Source organism: Mya arenaria, chromosome 11 (genome assembly GCF_026914265.1).
Source record: "Mya arenaria isolate MELC-2E11 chromosome 11, ASM2691426v1".
NCBI classification, from domain to species: Eukaryota; Metazoa; Mollusca; class Bivalvia; order Myida; family Myidae; genus Mya; species Mya arenaria.
The window spans coordinates 9,208,819-9,222,550 of record NC_069132.1 but is presented as its reverse complement, the minus strand read 5'-3'; the positions used below and the strand labels follow the sequence as shown (position 1 = coordinate 9,222,550).

The window sequence follows — 13,732 nt, the reverse complement described above, 5'->3', positions numbered from 1 at the left end:
GTCATGTAAACCTTTCCCTTGTGCAAATAAAACAGGGTTTATATTTAAATGTTTGACTAATAGGCTAGTTCCTGCAGAATTCATTTTACTTTGCAAAGCATCACAAATGTTTTATTCCTAACACGCTGTATTATACACAAGGTTTTCATCTTTATTTTCCCTATAAGTAGGAAACAGATTATCATTATATTCGACGATTTATTGACATTGATATTGTTCAACCAGATTTGTCTGTGTTTGTTTGAATACATGTGTTGCCTCGTGATTTTCAATTTCCAATTGCATAACCAGTCAATACAGAATTTACTGTTAATAAAAATAATTATGAACACGTATGGTAATTAGCATCATAGAATCAATCATTAGAATGAAACTTGTATTTTTTGTCTTTTTTTTTTCCTTTGCAATATTCACAATGAAACATACTATAGCAGCAAGGATCATCCACACTCTATTACGTCGGTATGACGAGTTATTAAGAAAGAAAATTCCGTTGAAAAGGACGTTAAAGTACCTCAGACATGATTTTCTTTAAAAATGCTATAACAGGAGCAAATGTGTAACAAGTAATCTGTTCTACAATAAGGCACACAACTTTTGTTAATTATAAATATTTTGTTCACTGATTCTGGGCCTCAAACTCAGACTCAGGACATTAGAGAACACGGCCCCCGTACAATCATAATAGTGAAAATATTGTTTGTTCCACATTTCAAAACAGATAACTTTTCTTTGAGTTTAGGTCAATGTGTGGTTTTCTTATTAAATTCAATAATAAAAACCTTGAATTTGACCATTTAAATAGAAATTACAGTTCTCAACCACTGATATTCATTTACGACCTCGTGTAATGTTGTAATAAATAAACATTCCCTGAAAGCTATTTGGCTCAGAAGCAGGTTTGTGATTATTTCGAAATAACTCTTGAAACTACTCTAGCAAGCTAACAAATAGTACATTGAATTGTTTTGAAACAATCTACGTCACATTTATAAAATGCATGTCTGGTTCCAAGCTGTCGATCAATGCGGTTCTAGTCCTTGTCACATAGACAGCACATGTTTGGATCATGTGGATGGATACGAATGCTTCTGTCCGTCCGGACGCACTGGAACTCATTGTGAAATAGGTACAGGTTTGTCTGAAGAACAGTTTTATGTTTTATTTTGACTGCGTCTTTCGAATCAGAATTAAGTCGGTGTAACGTAATGTAATGCTTGCATTTGTGTTTTTGAAAGTACACATTGTGTGGCAACATAATTGATGTATTTAGCAACGATGTTTTTAAAATGTACTAGTATAGTAAATATTGTATTAAAATTAAGATCTTACGGTTAAAAATAAACTAAATTGTGTATTCTGTTCTAACCGTTCGGTTGTATATCTATATTGTTTAACACTTTATTTCGAGTTTATTTTTGTTTTCATTGCTGGACAAACTATCTTGAATGTTAGCTATTTTTTGTTTGTAGACATGTCATGCAACTTTGATAAGGCTACATTTTGTTCTTGGCGCAATGAACAAAGGTGGGATAATTTTGATTGGACGCTTCAACGAATGTCAACGGCTTCGATGGATACTGGTCCCGATGCGGACCATACGGTTGGCACAGCAAATGGTATACATCAAATATGTCAATAAAAGTTCAAAACAAATGTTGATTCAGACAAAACGTGCAACAGTTCAATTAATGTAATATGTAAGTGGCAGTAGGGTCTTACACGTTTAATAGTACACACATGTGAGATGTTCTGTAGAATACCAAGAGACTTAGTCTTATTGACCCAAACACGCCTTTGGAATGAAACGAACATAGTGATAGTTAATCGTTTTGCTATCTACTTATTCGTAAACAAAACCTTCACCATACCGATTTTTCTTTGATGAATACCCTTGATTGAATATATAATAAATATATTTCATTACATGAATTTGTTTTGTAGGGACTTACATTTATATCGAAACAAGTGCTCCGAGAATTGTTAACGAGACCGCATGGCTTGTCAGTCCGGTGATAAGCTACAGGGATGCTCAGGTTTATTGTCTTCATTTCTGGTACAACATGTTTGGCGCTAGCATAGGTACTCTGAACGTTTATCTACAATCTGTAAATGGTACACACATCCCAGCAAAACGCGTTTGGTCTTCGATAGGGAATCATGGGCCAGTTTGGCGGTCTGCTAAAGTACAAATCATCCCTCACTCAGATCTTAAGGTAAATCAAAAAAGGTTTTACAGTAATAACGAAACATAAGCTGTTGCTTTTTTCTGTTTCAAGCCATTAGAAACATGCATGGTTTTGACAATTTTAAAGTATTACTTGTAGTGAAAATATTGAAAACAGTCGAATTGCATATGTTCTCCAGATCGTTTTTGAGGGCAGTGTTGGTGACGGTTACGTTGGAGACATTGCTTTGGATGACATCTCTTTTGCTGATGGATCATGTGCACCAAAACCGACAACTGCCCCTGTCACAACAACACCAGTTACAACGTCGCTTTCAACTACGTCATCCGGAACTTGTAAGAAGTCAAGTTTTACAATTGCGGTTTATAAAACACAATTCAAAAGTTTCTAAACTGTTGTCTAACCACTATCAATCTAGATGATATTTTTAAATTAATACTTTATGATGAAATTTCTACAGATAATTGTAAATTTATTCTTTTCGTATCTCTGTTCTTAAACTTTACGCAAATAGATTCTTCTTTTAAATTTCATCCAATATAAACGTTGTTATGTACATGTATCTTCTACAGTAAACGGTTGCCAAGGCAATCCATGTATTCACGGAGTGTGTTACGTCCATCAAAACGAATATTTCTGTGTCTGTCATGCCGGTTATGGAGGACAAAACTGCCAGATAGGTGATTTATATAGTTATGAATACACTCTGATCTACAGTTATTTTTTAATCATCAACATCAATGCCGTAACAAAACTAGCGCTTGTGTATTATGAAGATATTGTTTTCGCTTTTAGTGGTACCAGTTTGTGTTAATATAAAGCGGTTCAGTGTTATTTTAGAGTGATATTGATATAGCTTTGAAGGACAGAAAAATACTTTCTTGCACATCCCTGTATCCAATTCTTAGATCAAGACGAATGCAGTTCATCTCCTTGCAAGAATGGAGCGACATGTGAAGATGACGTTGACAATTTCGTGTGCAATTGTAAACATGGCTATGCAGGGATATTATGTGAAACAGGTAAGTAACTGTTAAAGTGTGCTTATCACAAAATCAAAATGAAGTACAGACTAGTTAACAACAGTAAGACGCATTTCATACTCATATATCTCAATAATGTATAAAAATAGTTGACCGACGAACACTTAATCAATTTGCAGAAATTGATGATTGTTTGTCAAATCCATGTTTGAATGGCGGATCATGTTCGGATGACGTAAACGGTTACACGTGCACGTGTGTGCAGGGCTTTGATGGTGACCATTGCGAAAACAGTATGTTAAAATATTTGTGGGAAAAAATTATATGTTGACCAATTCGAATAAATTACACATGATATAAATGATAAAAAAACTTATTTTGTAAGTATTTCTGCCACCCTTCATTGTGGTCATATAATATTTGTGCCACGAACTAATACTTTTTCAACTTATTTCTTATTCAGGTTATCTCAATAATTTGTTGCATATTCCTTAAGATACTTTCGTATTAGCAACTCAAGCCGTTACAGAGGCATAAACAATCAAATTACACATGCGTTAGTATTTTGTTGCAATATTTCAGTGCTGGACCCGTGCTTCTCCAATCCCTGCGTAAATGGAAAATGTTTCTCCCATCATTCTCTGTTTCTGTGCATCTGCCCAGCGCATTTAACCGGGAAGTACTGCGAAATGAGTAAGCGTCTGATCTATTGTTGTTCCTCTATATTATTCTTATTTCAAATACTCTTTCTTTGTAATGTTTTTTTGTTATTTCAGGTCAAGACATTTGTGCATCCATGCCTTGTTTAAACGGAGCTACCTGCTCTTCCCATGAAGACACCTTAACGTGTAGCTGCTCTGAGGGATTTGATGGAACCAGATGCGAACATGGTACATATAAATTTTATCCCTATTTATGCCCTTATATGAAAAACAAACGTTTGGGAACAATACCAAAAATTGACTGGTTCTTTACCGATATTAAGCAAATAGTTTAGAGTGTTGACGACGAAGTCATACAAAAGGTGATCATTAATGAATTATTAAAACTCAGACTATGTCCGCCTTCAGATATTGACGAGTGTTTGTCAAACCCATGTGCTTATAATGGTACTTGCGTTGATGGATTGGCAACATTTATGTGCCAATGTCAGCCTGGATACAGTGGAAAGCTTTGTAGTTCAAGTAAGTATCAACGACTTATTGCCCTTGTATTTTTGGACAAGTGTTATGCGCAAATAAATTGGATAACACCTGCAGTACAAGCTTGTTACTATGAAATCGTGTTTGATTTACCGTTCAAATGCGTTATCTTAATATTTTAGATAAAACAATACTAGATAATGAGCGGGTTTTCTGTATTTTGTGTGTGTGTTGTGACATTGACCTTGTGCCTATCAACAGAGTAAGTATTAAATGTTTGACTACTAGGCTTTTTTCCCTGTATATTTAATTGCAGCGTGTACATTATTACATTTGATTATGTATTCCTTAGTAGTCGTTTTGCCAACAGTGTTTTCATATTTATCTTCACTAAAAGTTCGGAGAAGGGTATCAGTGTATTAGACAAAAACTGACATAGATGTTTTTAAAAAAAAAGTTTTTGTTTGTTTAAATAATCATTTAGCTTTTGATGCGTATGATATCAGGCAAGATTAAACATGGTTTCGCTCAACAGTGCTTGCCAATCGCATTATCAGAAATTACTGTACTACTTGAAAATGAGCAAAAAAAAACACGACCACAAGATGTGAACAACTTTGATGTAACTGACACAACAAAACGCATCGGGTCTTTATATTTCTTTCTGAACGGTATATCAATCAATTAAGACCTCCCTTGCCGTACGCACTTGATTGCGGCGTTCAAAAAGTACGACCTTGTCGTATAGCTTTTGTCATTCGTGATTTAATACTTTTGACAACAATATTATACAAATTTAGAATGGGTGATGCAGACAACCACCCATTTGGTAAAACTTTCGAAAACATTAATAAACAGGAGACTTATTATATTGGGACTTGGTACTAAAAATCTGAAATTCTAAAAACTACCATTTCGAGGACTCTTGCAAGGTAAACATCGATTTTGAGTTATTAAAAGATTTTGTTTTATTCTACCCGACCACTAGCCTGATCGGCCTTATTTTATCCGACCGGCCCTACACTGTTTTGCGACTAATCGCACATTTTCCCAGGTCTTGTCTTCAGACTTACTTTGGTAACTTTAGAAAATGCATGTCAATCAGATATATCCAACTGTGTTATCGGACATTTATTTAACCCTTAAACGCCTATTACGATATCATGTTCCGCCGTTTCCACTTCGAGTTTGAATCTTCTCAATACTTATGTGAAAAACTACAGAAACATGCTCAGTAGCAGAAGGTTTAAACACAAACACGGTTTAATGACACTGGGTAAACGCCAAAGGCATAGAACGCAAAAACAAAAAATCACAAACAAGAAACAAAAAAGAACAGCACAAAACACCACAAACAGCACAGTGCATATATACATTTAAATTTACTGGGGTGTTAAACCAGTTTACGTGCACAAACCTCACTCTAATCCCAACAATCCTAAATAAAGAAAAAAGGTAAAAGATAAATATTATCAAAGTAAAATGCACAACACTACGAATGACAAACATTATACTGCATGAAATCTGAAATCAATTGGCGTGCGATTGGCTGCTTTTTTTTGTTCTTTTTATTCGATTGCCGTTAAGCAAGATTGTTGTGTCAATTTAACCGTGAGTGTTAACATTTGTTGTCAAGTGAGAATTCTGCTTCCTCACATTGGTAGTCAGTTACATTTTTAAAAGTTTCGACTACTGGATTTGTTCCTATAATTTTTCATATAAATAATGTTCATTTCATAACACATAAAGACGATGGTAGTCATTGTTATCCTTTGTTCATTTAATGTTTACTTTATGCCAGAAATAAACGAGTGTGAGAGTTCACCATGCAAAAACGGAGGTGTATGTTTAGACCGGGTAAATTCGTTCACTTGTAACTGTCCACTTGGATTTGCCGGCGTCGTCTGCTCTGATGGTAAGCTAACATGTCGTATCTTGTTTCATAAAAGATGAGTAATTGTTCATGGGATTGGAAACTTCCTCTACTTGTAACCGTAACGGAGTTCATCACTATTTGTAATTGATGTTGAGCAGTGTTAACCGTTGCCTTAGTTTAAAATGTTCTTGATTTTGTGTCAGGTAACGGTCCCACGTGTTTTTCTTGCGCTCATCTCGGAATGGCAGAGAAATGCACTTCTATAACTACATGTCAGTCAGATGAGGTGCGTTTACATTTAAATTATACATTTCAGATTCTTATTTTATTTTATAAGCATTGATATACTTATTATGTATACACAGATTTTGTATTATGCGCCATGATGTTTTTATTTATAAGACATACAAATTCCTGTCTTTTGACTAAGAAATCAAAATGTGGTAATTAACTGATTTTTACCATTCACAGAACTGCATAAACTTGACTCCTGTACTATACTAACTCCTGTAAAATATTCAAATAAGCTATACGGACCAACGTAATCGATTCAAGTATTTTAATTTCATCTGCCATTTTAGGTTTGTGTAACTGAAACGTATAAAAAATCTGATGGATCTCGGAGATATAATACAGGATGTCTAAAAGCCAATGTAAGTACTGCTGGAATAACTCTGCATTACAGCACAAGTTGCTGCAACACTAAACAAGTCAGATAATAAAAAAATAACCATTGACATTTAAACTTTACTTGACATCGGCATAAACACGTTAAAAAAGTGTGCACATATTTTGTGTAAGAACTTCATCTCAGCCTGTATTTGTACACATGAAGGTTTGTGTGTCCGGGTCTTCCGGTGACACCTGTACTCATTGCTGTGCCTCGGATTTCTGCAACCACCAAGGATGTAGCGTAATGGGTGAGAATTACTTATTATAAAATACTATGACTGTGCTATAGGGCGTTGGTATCATTGTATTCTTTTTCTGTGAATGAACAGTCTCAATCAAACATTGACAGAAAGCATGAATGGTGTTCTTTGCCCATTGAATTAAAGTTGTAATACCAAAACATCAATTACTTTGTGTCTTCAAAGACATCTCTCCACACATTAGTTGATATATTCTTTTTGTAAAGGTTAATCTGTATTGTAGGACACGGTCTTCGAAGTGACCGCGGACCTTTGTGTCTAGACTGTGATGACATGGAAAACATGGCCCTCTGCAAAAACATAGCCCCTTGCGCCAAGGACGAAGTAAGAACAAGTCGAAACATGACCCTAATAAGCAAAATCACAGTTGCTCCTAAAATTGTGCTATCGTATTGTTAACTTAAATGACATAAAGAAACGATGTCCCTCAAATATGCAATAACATCATGGGATAAAAAGTTTAACGTTATTGTTTTAAATTGATATCATCCGTAAATATTGTAAAAAATGATAATTCTTACGATAACTAGTATTATAAAGAGCGCGAGTTTACTTTAACCAAGGTTTTTGTAGCAAGGTTTTCATATACGTTCACCTGTGTTACACAGATTTGCACAATTTACGGAAGTCCTTTTACACACTACGACGGAAAGTGCGTGAGCAAGAACTTCCAGGTATCCTTGTTTAAATTTAAACAAAAAGATGATGTTGAAATCAAAACCTCTTCCTTTCCGTAGTATAGTATAGTTCTTCACAAACGTTTGTGAGACAAAAGCATATTTTTGATATATTTTAAATTATGTTGCATTCGTTAGAAGGCTCTATTCTCTACAGTTCTTTGCTTTCAACGTTTACTTTTACAAATAATATCGTATTGACATTTACATTCCAGTGCCCGGGCGTGGCATCCGCTGATGGATTCTGCAAGTCATGTTGCGACCAGGATATGTGTAACACTAACTGCACCCGACCAGCCGAGGTCGCCATTGTTGGATAACATTTGATTTTCGACTTAAGCAAGGGATTTTAACACCAAGGAGAATCTTACCATGACACAAATGACTCCAAATACACAATGTCTACTTTGGTGCCTATTGCGGAATAGCGTTGGAAAGTCGAATATGTGACATAATGTTGAACTACATAGTATGGTGTCTGATGTACCAATGTGATGTGATGTTTCATTAAATATAAAACAATAATAATACAAAGGATAACATTTAATCAAGAAGTATATTACTGTCAGTAAGTGTAGTATTAGTTATTATTAAAATAACGTTTGCAAATGTGTTTGTTTTTATCTTTAACCTAAAAGACACAGTTCAGTTAAATCGTACAATTATTTTATGTATAACTAGTGAAAAAGAATTAACCGGGTTTTCGATATGTATTTATTGCATTCGTCTGGTGCAAAACTATACAAAATGCCTCCGGTGCACAGAGCACGACGGTATACGCGTTTGTCCTTATATATTATATATAAGGTTAGTTTATGCTTAAGCCTACTTTCTTTTAGAGATTCAAGTCCCTTTTTAGTATAGAAAATTTATATGGAGACACTTCGTGATGCAACGCAGATAATTCGTGCCGCCCTGTTTTGTACTTTCTCTACGTTGTCTTTGTCAGCTTGAGTATGATTATCATAGACAACATCTACATATTCAAACAAAAGTAGTATGACTTTCGTGTAAAGCATTTTAAGTGATTTTCGATTAAGGATATATTTGAACCATTGCATTAAGTATATACGCTGCCAAGCATTTCGTTTGACGGATGCTATATGTTCATGCCATGAGCAGTTACTTGAAATTGTGGTACACAAATGTTTGTTAGTTTACTTTGTAAAAACACGAAGAGAAAATCATAGACGCCTTCCGCTCAACAATACAGAAAAAAAGGGTAAAAGAATAACAAACATTCAATGAGATGCAGAACGCCACAATACCACAAGACAACACCCACAAAACTTATAAATGATCAAATTGGCAATAAATGTTTGGGTCATAACTCGGAACGGTCAGTGATAAATAAGCGGTGAATAAACTATGATATATCCACCTGACACTTGTCCTCGTATTTATGAATATAGCAGGGAGGCACTACAAACGGGAATGACCCAGACGTGGTTCATCAATGTGTGTAACTGGCTTGTTCCATCATTTATTTATAGAACCCTATTTTGTAAACAACATCGGATCATGAGTAAACTTGAAGACTAAAATCAAACATACTAATTCGTTGATAAACTTTCAAATACTTAACAATCACGTTTAATGAAGCTGCAGCATTTGTGCTAACTTCTTCAAGCACTCCGTTACACTAATTCGGAACATAGTGTGCATACAGTAACAAATGGTGTTTTAAGAACCTTAACTTCGGCGGCACACTAACATTACGTCTCCCTTTGAGGCGACGGTGTTTTAAATGTTAACGGGCTTGCTTCTTTGGGTTGCTAGAGTGCTTGTTCAATACGTGAAAGTCGTCTCCAACAATTACTGGAGTAATGGTACGTAAATCACGTGCCTTTTCACGCAAGTACTGGCTTCCAGACTAAAGTGGCTAGTAGCTGTTATAGGCCTTACGTCATTCGGACAACAATGTAATTGCACAATAGAGGAATCACAATAAGAAGTATTCACGTATTCTCCTCTATAGTTTATTTGTAATTATATCTTTAGCAGTATTTTATATGGCGTTTTTAATGCAAACCATCGGCTATACTTGAAAGTATTAAACAAAATACAATAAGCGTATAAATGCATCTTAAAACATACCAGGTGCAAATTAGCCAAAGTAAATATGTTTCCCTCGTGGTCATATGTTGGTCATATAAACGCGGCATAAGAATGGAGCTTACCACATTCCAGAACTCTTGGAGTATAATCATTATCAAAACACGCCATATTATGATTTGAAATTCAAACAATATTGTTTCGTATTTCAACAAAAATTGAAATCCTTCAAAAATCTTTGACAGTTATTCCATATATATTTTTCATTCCGGAGCGATTTACATCACGACAGATTTGTTTATTTTACGTGTCGCTAAATGGGAATCAACAATTGCACTTTTTAATTTGTTAGTTTCAATACGTACTTCAACACTAACAGATGCCTATGAACGCAAAGTGAGTTGTTACCTTGTCTTAACGGTCTGTGCCATTTTACGTTTACCTAAGACGATACTATGATACTTGTGTAATGTTTGTTGGTGATTGGTGTTGTATGCGTCTCGTTTAGTTTTTATTCGTTTATGTTCCTTGTGTCTTCTAAAAGAGTTTGATTACAATTTTAAAGGTTTCCCTCTTTTTTTAGTTTACCATACTACTGCCATATAAAACGATAACATCGTTTAGAGTCACACATACCATAGCATGTTCCAGATGTTTTCGTTGTGTATTAGTAAGATTCAATTAAAGAGATGTGCACAATTCCGCAATTCAAAAAAAAAAATGATTAACGTTAAAACGTCACGATTGGTCAGCAATATCGATTTGCCTAATCTGAGAATATATAAATTCAGTGGTGCGTTAAATTTAAAGGATGAAGGCTTAAACACTCAAAAAGACATTCAAAGCCAAACGATCACAACACCCCACACCTCATACCTACTTAAATAATCAAGTATCGAGCAAACCGGTAATATCAATTTATCAAGAAACATAGTAGTACTTAAATACCGCCTTTAAATGAACAAATCAAGCTGTAGCAAATGATAACACATTTAATTATACCGAAACACAATGAAGTTAATACTCTTTGTCTCCATTGACCATAATGTTACATTTGTATGCTTATATTAGCATCATTGGGTATCGTTTGCAGATAACGAAAATGCAAAGAATTATATATTAAGTTATTAATTTTGAAATCGGACGTGGAAAGAAACATTTTTAAAGCCTAAAAAATTGTTTCGAATATTAGTTTTGGTATTTTTGTCACAAATTGATTTATCGGCAAAAACAACTTTAATATGATGCGAAATAACTATATCCATGTATCCAAAATTCGCATATTTGAAACTTTGAAACGAGACAGTCATAGATTGACCTTCACCTTTTAACAGTTTTTAAACTTTTAAAAGGACGCACACAGTCGAAATAATAGATTTGTGTGTATCATATCAAAAACATTATAAAAAAAAAAAAAAGAGCAAACAAAAAAATGTAACATAATGGTAATATTTTGATCAATCTGCTTCTCACGATTTTCTATACCTGCAAATTTGTCTTGATGTAATAATTAAGACACTAGTACAGATTGTATCTACTTGTGAAAGAAGTACGTTATTAAAAACAAAAACGAATTTACCAGGTTGGCAAAATTCATGAAATGCAATAACGTATTCATCAGCTGAAGTTTGAAGATTTGTTAAGACATCCTTGGTGTTAGAACTCAAATTTAGTTTAACTTGATAGAACACCTTTACCACAGAGTGCACAACTTTTCACGTGGCGCTGGCGCCTAGACAGAACAATTATATGGTTTTAGGGGGATTCGAGGTCTTCCACAAAACATTTTTGGCACTTCTGAAATTATATTCGGGTTTAACGTATCCATATATTTTTTTCTATTATATTGATTTGCTTCACTTCCACTTCAACCAAAATCCGATACGTTTAATTTCGTAGGGCCGAGCAGAATGCTTATCTTTAAAAGCAACATTCCCTGTGACAGCTGGTTTACATTAATAAAATTATTATCTTGCTTAATAAAAAACAAACATATTAATCCAAATGTACATGCTAACTTTTACAATAAGCTTCGCGTATTGCTATGCTGTCAGACACAATGCAAGCATAAAAATCCTTATGCAAATTCTGTTTTAATTAATTTTGTTACCAACAAGAGCCAAACATCGACTATTGGCATACGTGTTTACCTGAATTAAAATTTTATCTACTTTCCAATAATTGCCGACAATTTTTTTTTAAATTAAAATAAAAAATTGCAATTTTCAAAGATAAAAAAAAAATGAAACTAGAGTAACATTAAGATTTCAAAATGGAAATAGTAAGGACGGTTTGTGTACTGGTTTTGTTTTGTTTCTTCTTACGGACTGTGTGTTCAACCCCTGAGTTCTTTGGTGGATATGTGACATATTACCTTGAAGAAAGAAGCAACGAAATATTTGTAAGTAGCTAAATTTGAGTATGTCCTATTTTCAAAATTTACATGTACCATTTATAAATACGCATAAATGTGTTATAGTGGTTTAGGTTCCTGTCAATCATAGCATGTGAGTTTGAGCCCAAAAGAGACACTTTTTTAAGTTAAGCGAGAAACAGGTATCCTCGTATTTCATATCAGTTGAGAGCTGTAATCACAATGAAGCTCAGTTAAATTCCTACTGACCCAATAAAAAGTATATGCACAAAATCAAATGAATGGATAATATTGCCAAAATAAACTGATCGGAAACACTTCACAAACAAGAAACATAGAACAACAGCACAAAGTGCTAAAACACAACATAATTATGTACTGAAAAATATATATATGAACATTAATACATACCCATCCTGAATTTATTTTTATTGTGTTTTTAATATTCACTTTATTATTCGTTACTAGCACACTAGAATGAGCAACGGGTAATTTAACAAATAAGATTTAGACATTAATACTAATATACAAGTCGCATGCAATTTGCAGGCACACATTGAGTTAACGACGAGCTGGGTTCTTGGTACTGGGCCGTGTGGTCCGGGATGTAATAGATTCGACATTCATTCAGACACAAATCAATCTCGGCGAACGATTACAGCAAGAGAAGGGTTACATTACTTTGGAAACTTCAGCTCTAATTACAATGAAGGCGGTGCGGCAACCATAAGAGATCTGTCAAAAATTGTTCAAGGTTCTTTCAAAGAAAGAGTTATTGCTGTCAGTGAAAAAGGGCAATGGGAGCAGGAATTTACGACATTTTCATTTCCATTATATCCAAACAAAATCCAAGACTTCAAGTGAGTAGACAAGCTCGTGTTTAAATTGCCTATTTCATCGTATTTGTTTCCGATATCATTTACAGCGTAGTATAAAAACAAATAATGATTTGTATTTTAAGTAGTAATGTAATACATGTTTTAAAAAACCTGATAGCTTCGTTGGAGATTACTGGCGGCCTCTATCACACCAAGGGTCAAACCTAAAGTGGCATCTGCATACCAGGATACGACCCCATACTAGAAGCGATACAAACACTACAAACCATTGTCCATGGGTGATGGTAAAACCTTTATACCGGTGAGATTTTGCAAAATAGAGAAATTGATAAAAAATATTCGCCTTCCTTTGCAGGTATTATTTTTTCTCATACTGCGTAACTTGACAAACGGTCATTCCGCAAATGAAAGATAAATACGCTCGAGACCATTTATTTTTTATCAGACCGTTTTCATAAATTCATATTTTTTACCATTTTTCTTTCTTGTATAGTAATTTATTCACTGTCAAAAAAAACATTTCCGTCCAAACTTAAGCCATATTTGTAGACAAGGGTTATAAATTCTAAAAATGATCGCTAATTGTTTGTGTTATAATATTAATTAACGTCTCACATAAGTTACAATTGTTTATATGTGTTTATATGTAATATGAATATACGGTA

The 13,732-nt window shown here is 34.2% G+C and overlaps 1 protein-coding gene across 1 annotated transcript in view; it reads left to right on the top strand.

The window, feature by feature from the left end:
* LOC128207890 (uncharacterized) overlaps window positions 1–8,270 on the top strand; it is a 29,090-nt gene extending 20,820 nt beyond the window's left edge. The window contains exons 31-47 of the mRNA XM_052911078.1: window positions 1,016–1,129; window positions 1,473–1,619; window positions 1,945–2,216; window positions 2,368–2,524; window positions 2,762–2,869; window positions 3,098–3,211; window positions 3,352–3,465; window positions 3,755–3,865; window positions 3,949–4,062; window positions 4,243–4,356; window positions 6,116–6,229; window positions 6,394–6,476; window positions 6,772–6,843; window positions 7,026–7,110; window positions 7,346–7,446; window positions 7,731–7,796; window positions 8,015–8,270. Of these exons, the coding sequence (XP_052767038.1) occupies window positions 1,016–1,129; window positions 1,473–1,619; window positions 1,945–2,216; window positions 2,368–2,524; window positions 2,762–2,869; window positions 3,098–3,211; window positions 3,352–3,465; window positions 3,755–3,865; window positions 3,949–4,062; window positions 4,243–4,356; window positions 6,116–6,229; window positions 6,394–6,476; window positions 6,772–6,843; window positions 7,026–7,110; window positions 7,346–7,446; window positions 7,731–7,796; window positions 8,015–8,119 (1,991 nt within the window). The 3' untranslated portion in view covers window positions 8,120–8,270. The remainder of the gene's footprint in view (window positions 1–1,015; window positions 1,130–1,472; window positions 1,620–1,944; window positions 2,217–2,367; window positions 2,525–2,761; window positions 2,870–3,097; window positions 3,212–3,351; window positions 3,466–3,754; window positions 3,866–3,948; window positions 4,063–4,242; window positions 4,357–6,115; window positions 6,230–6,393; window positions 6,477–6,771; window positions 6,844–7,025; window positions 7,111–7,345; window positions 7,447–7,730; window positions 7,797–8,014) is intronic.
* The last annotated feature ends 5,462 nt before the right edge of the window (window positions 8,271–13,732 follow it).